Genomic DNA, 6455 nt, shown 5'->3' with positions numbered 1-6455 from the left:
AGGCTATGATTAACTCACTGTCTGCCACTGGCCGCTTGGTCGTTACTTTAAAAAAAAAAAAAAAACTTGAACTTAAACAAAAACATTTTCCAAACGTATTTATAAATTAACGTAATAAAGAGACGAAAATATATATAACCACTTTTGCCATTAAAAACGAAACTGAACTATTTTAATGGCTACAACAGCAGCGGTGTAATTGGGAAAGAGAGAAACAGAAAAAAAGACACGGGCTCCAGTTGGACTCGGCCAGTAATTCTGATAATCTGTCGGATAAGGGCCGGACTAGGGCATGTGTTTGAGGCCCGTGCAGGGTTCTGCTGAGCTTATTTGGTTGCAAACTCAATTTGGTACTGGCAAGGTGGCTTTATATACGCACGAGCGCACTTTGGATGTGACTGCGCACCGCCTCTGGAGCGCGCGAGGACCGAATGGCTTAAAAAGACGTGCAAATAAATAATAAAATTTTCTGACGATGCAACAATGACCCGATTAGGCAAGTGACAATTCTGTCAACTGTCCCGAAATACGAGTGAAAGTCTTGTATCGTAGCGTGCAGCGGCTCTTGTAGCGCAGACAAGATGCGCCGATGTAAGCCGTTTGAAGAGAAAGTCAAAGAGAGAAGTACAGAGAGTACAGCTGAATCACTCACGCTGTTTTCAAATGACTGATTTGATCAGTCTGTGTGGACTGGACTCAGTCTGTAGGTTTGATTAGTTACTCATCAAACCTACATGCTATAGGCTATTGAATAAATGTGTGAATATCCATCATTTTAAAGTCAAAAGCTGCGGGAATGAGTAAAACTATGCAATATAGCCTATGCACAATCCTGCACCGAAATTCAGGACCTGATTAAACAATACTATTATACAGAGTTTTGTGAAATAGATTTCAATAACTTTTCCAAAACTTTCTGGGTTTATTTATTTTTCCAAAACTTTTCCAGGCCTGGAAATTGGTGTTTTAAAATTCCATGACTTTTCCAGGTTTTTCATGACCGTACGAACCCTGGAGTATACTCTGAAATTCTGTGCGTTTGACTGTACACATACGCTTGCGTACGAGTAAAACACTGAAGTATACTTTGGGCTTTGGAGATGCCTGCATTCACCGGCTCTTCTTGATGTAAGCTTTCAGTAAGAAGTGAAGTAAGGATTGATTAGTAACATTTTAAAGGCAGAGGTCAGGCTAAGCATAAATGAGCTGATGCGCTTGTCTCACAGCATCACTGAGGCCGGTGAAGCACTCGGCTCTGGTCTTCTCCTCATTCAGCATGGCATCAACCTCATCCAGTGTATCAGGCAACTGGCTGAAGGCCTGAGAGGAAACAATGCAGAAATTTTTTTAAAATAATGAATGAAAGGCTGAATGAAGGATGTGGGGTGTCTGAGTTAGACGGAGCTCACTCTGTGTAGTTCCTCTGGGACGGCCGTCTCTCCGGGGGTCATGTTACAGATCTCACTGGCCCTCCTCATCAGGGTCTTACACGTGGCCAACAGATTGTTCTTTGCCTGGTCCAGTTTGGTGTACACCACCTGCGTGAACACACAGACACGTGTTCTTACTGTGCGCGATTCATCAGTGGGTGAGGAATTTTTAATCAAGATGAGATATGAGAGCATGCTCTTGTTGACTAAATTAAAATATATTGAATTATCCTGAAATGTAAGTTGCCAATCGGAATAATAAGACAGTTACTACAAATTTAAACAAATCATGTCATCTTTTAAATAAAGAATATGACAAAATAGATGATTATTTCTTCATTCAAAAGTTTGGAGTTGGTAAGATTTTTAAATATTGTTGAAGTCTCTTTTGTTCACCAACATGGCACTTATTTGATTAAAAATAAAAGCAGTCATAACGTAAAATATTACAGTTTAAAAGAAATGTTTTCTACTAGAATATTTTTTTAAACTGTAATTTATTTCTGTGATCAAAGCTGAATTTTCAGCATCATTACTCCAGTCTTCAGTGTCACATGATCCTTTAATATGCTGATTTACTGCTCAAGAAACATTTCTGATTATTATCAATGTTGAAAACGGTTTTGGTGCGTCATATTTCTGTGGAAATCAGGATTCTATTATAAACAAAGAACAGCATTTATTTGAAATAGAAATATTATTGTAACATTATACAAGACGTCTTACTATTACATTACTATTAAATGTGTCCTTGCTGAATAAAAGAACTAATTTCTAACCAGATAATAAATGTTACTAACCCAAACTTTTAAACTAAAATGTAATTGTATTAACGCAATATTACATGATAATTTGTATAAGAACAACAACTGAACTGGGTTTAAAAAAAATACCTTTACATTTATTTGTTGACTAAATCGTTGATCGGGATTTGTTGATCCCATTTTACTCAAAAAATGTTCGATTACGGAAATAAAATGCATTGTGAATGACATTTCATGTGTGACAGATGGTCTCACCTCGGCTCGCTTGAGTTCAGATGAACTGTCCCTGCAGTCCGTCTCCAGTTTGGTTTTCTCAGCAGAGAGACCGGCACTCTGAAGAGCCAAGTACACCTTATCCATACTCAGTCTGGCCTTCATCTACAAACACACATATGAAGCCATTAGGGCTGTCACTAGGGATGGGTATTGTTAAGGTTTTAACGGTATTACTACTCTTACCGATACTGCTTATCGATTCGGTACTTTAACGGTATTCTTATCGGTACTTTTTGTTTTATATATATATATATATATATATATATGACAAATTAAGAGCTGAATTAACATTGATTTATATTCTGAAATGTAAAATAAATATTTAATGAAATCAATTTGTAAATACACCAGTGTGCAGGCATTTTTAGTGTTTTATACATAAGATAAGATACAGTAAGAACATGAACAGAGAAACAAAGTAAAACAAACTGCCAAATACAATAAAACAAATATACAAATTAAATGAAATAAACAGTGCTGTAATTTTTCCATGAAGTTCTACTAACATTACTGTTCAGGTAATAGCCTACAAAAGAAATCTAAAAGTAATCAAATGTAAATGAACACTGCATAGTTCTCAGCATATGTATTGATAGATTAATGCTTATTAAAGCTATAACGTTATTCAGATTAAGAGCAGATTTGCATTTTGATGGCCCAAGCGCCAGTCTGACACTTTAAGACAATATATTGACACACATCGGATTTTCTCCCAACTGTTCTCCTCCACTTAAGACATAAACTGTGTTTAAGTAAATACTCTCCAAGCCGGCCATTTTGACATTTGTGTGTGTATTTGATCATTTGGACAGGCACCCGAAGCTCAAAGTGTAATTTGTTTGTCCGTATTGGAGCGCGCCGCGTGCACACATTTCAGCCTGAGGAACAGCGTCTCGTGCGGATTGGGCTTTCAACGTTTTATTATCAAACATGTCCCGCAATTTAGCAACAGTATAGACGGCATCTTACAACAATCACCGATTGAGCTGATTCTGACGTTAAGTTTGGATTTTAGGGAGGAACGAATGTACACCGCTGTGAAGGGAAAGAAGTTGCGCAAGACGAAACGCAGCTAGTTTTTAATAGCTTTACCTCATGTCTTTTGTATAATCCTTAGAAGCCAAGATCTCGCTTCTGAATTGCGAATAGCAAAAATGCATCGTAGACAAATGTTTGAAAAACAGCTGGCGACTCTGGTGAGATAGAATTTGCAAGATAATGTATATATAGTAATAATAAATGTATGTGTGTTTTCTTAATTTCTTCAGTACCGATAGCAGAACTGTTAACTTCAGAGCTTATCGATACTCCGGTCTTTCATAATTTAGCCCCGGGACCGATTAAATACCGGGTTTCGGTACCCATCCCTAGCGGTCACTAACCATTATTTTGGGAATCGAGTAAACTGTCGATTGTTCAGACGATTAATCGAGTAATTGGATAATTATAATGCCCTAAAATTTCCACGATACAGAAAACGTGGATGGAATCATGGAATCCAGTCATAAAAACTTATTTTACTGTATATTTTAGGATGGATAAATCAAAAGTAGGTAAGTACATTTAAATCAAAATGTGATATGGACTAGTGCCTGTGAATATTAAGCTGCAAAAATACTATTAAATATGAATCCTGCATGTTCTGAATGAATTAATGGCACAGACGCACGGTTTCATTTACTAATGTTACACAAACACTAAAGCGCGTGTGACGCTTGCGGTGTTTTCAGCCTCTGCTGCCTCAATATATGAGCACAAACACATGAACATGATCTCTAGAACTGCTCTGAGAGTCACTTCATGAGCATTTTACCGTTTCTTTTGAGAAAAACTATCTTCATATCAAAAGCTACAAACAGAAACTTGAAGGTCTTCACAGCAACGAGTGTGTTCAAAATATCGAAATGACGATGTATCGTCACAGAGATTTGACGATACGAGTATTGATACAGCTGGCCCTGTATCGATATTGTGGCACGTGTGCAGCAGTGGACCACGCTTAATTTTACAACATTTAAAATGGAGTAGAAAAGTGCTAGAGGTTTCTCAAAAAGAATGAATAGAGCATCTGTTAATAATCTGGCCGCAGAGGAACACAGCTGGGTTGCCTGATATAAAGAGACGTAATCCCCAAAACAGAGCTTCACACTTGCACAATACGGAAATATCTGCTAACTGTGCTACTTATCTTTGTCAACCTGGCAACCATATGCTCACGCACTCTCCCTCCACTGTGGATAAACGCGCTTGCTTTCTGAAAACACTGGTTAGCTTGCAGTTTAGCAATCTCCACTTCAAGTCTATTCTCAGAAAAGTGTGATTCATCAAATGTTAATTTACGACACAGAGAGAGAGAGAGAGAGAGAGAGAGAGAGAGGCTGTGTATGTATGAATTACCACTGTTTTGCCACGTTTCTCTATTAACAGTAAAGCTGTGGCTTTAATTCCTTTAGAAACAATGATGCTACCAGCACCTTGTTGAGAAAGATAATGTAGCTCTAGAGCGATTAAGCTATTTAGTTGATAAAACTGCGGGGCAGCGCTAAAAAGTTTGTTCCTGAATGTCTGAGTTTGGCCGCAACGTGATCTGTGTGTGTGACTGAACTTAACACCAAACTGCTTCTGTTCGGCTAGAGTCGCTTTGAACTCGTGCATCTTCGAAAGCGGAGCTGCGCGGAAAGTTACAAAAAATGTTGTGCACACCGCCACGCGTAACGACGTCGCGCGCACTCAAAGCGAACTTGCGGACGTATCGAGTAGAAATCAGCCTTGAGCGTGTGTGCGTTAGATGCAATGACGACATCGCGTTAGGTTAGAACTCTTCTAATTTATTTATTTTTTTTATTGTAGAGAGCGTGTTAATTTGTGCAATGATAACCTACCAGCAATGTAAATGATTTTTTAAATATATTAGAATGAGTACATTACAATATAAATTTATTAGAACAAGTACATTTTTATTTATGGGCTTAAAAACAAGATGCAAAAAATCTGAATATTGTACCTGGTGGGGAGTGCACAATGTAAACATGAAACATATGCAATTACCTATATTGTACTGTGGTACAGTTATGGAGGCCCTTCATAATGCAGAGATCAGCTGCCTGCTCTGCCAATAGTTAGAAATGGCATGAAATTCAGTGCAGTCATGTATCGTGATATGTATCGTATCGTGGCATCTTTATCGTGATACGTATCGTATCGTGACTTTGCTGGTGATACACAGCCCTAGTGTCTACAGATATGAACAAGTTCAATTTAAGACCTTTTTAATACCACCTTATGTGAAATTTAAGCCCAAGCCTGTGATGGAAATACACATTATATTACATACGTATATGTAATATTTAATGCGTTTAAATGTAAAAAGAAAACAAAATATCATCGCTGTCAAAAATTATATTTGTTATTAAGATATACAGTGAACTTTTCATATCAGCAGACAATATCCCATACAAAATATTCCCACAAAACAAAAGTGTTGCATCACCGAGATTTTTGGTGGTGTAAACCATTTATTCTGAAGCAATATTTTCATCAGTTTTCTGTCAGCTTTTACATACTTAAATCTGCATGTTTTTAATATTTACCACAGGATGTCATTTACCTTTATAATGGCCAATTTTTTTTTTACCTTATTAAATGTATGCGTCATCTTTCAAGTCAAATTCTTACAATTGATCAAGAAATGTAATAAACTACAGGGCTGTTACCAATTAAATTAAATAATTACAAAATTACAACAGCAATAAATAATGTTATGGGATTAATGTTGTAAATAAAATGTTGAACATACAAGTAAGAAATGTTGGGGAAAAATGCATACTTTTAAGCATGAGACTAAACCACCAGTAGGTGGCGGTAAGTCACTTACTCATTAAACAGATTCCTTCAAACCTCTGAATCATTCAGTAACAAAAACGCCGGGTGTGGCTTGGAGAATGTGCGCAATAATTCTGTTCTGATCTTTGTTTGGAACTATTTT

The 6455-nt window shown here is 37.1% G+C and overlaps 1 protein-coding gene across 1 annotated transcript in view; it reads right to left on the bottom strand.

The window, feature by feature from the left end:
* smc5 (structural maintenance of chromosomes 5) overlaps nt 1-6455 on the bottom strand; it is a 32395-nt gene that overhangs the window by 10118 nt on the left and 15822 nt on the right. The window contains exons 17-19 of the mRNA XM_016242367.1: nt 2450-2572; nt 1410-1538; nt 1225-1320 (exon numbers count right to left, since the gene is read on the bottom strand). Of these exons, the coding sequence (XP_016097853.1) occupies nt 1225-1320; nt 1410-1538; nt 2450-2572 (348 nt within the window). The remainder of the gene's footprint in view (nt 1-1224; nt 1321-1409; nt 1539-2449; nt 2573-6455) is intronic.

Source organism: Sinocyclocheilus grahami, unplaced genomic scaffold (assembly GCF_001515645.1).
Source record: "Sinocyclocheilus grahami isolate Dianchi unplaced genomic scaffold, SAMN03320097.WGS_v1.1 scaffold655.1, whole genome shotgun sequence".
Classification (NCBI taxonomy): Eukaryota; Metazoa; Chordata; class Actinopteri; order Cypriniformes; family Cyprinidae; genus Sinocyclocheilus; species Sinocyclocheilus grahami.
Note: the sequence above shows the minus strand (reverse complement) of the source record. Positions and strands in the feature narration are given on the sequence as shown.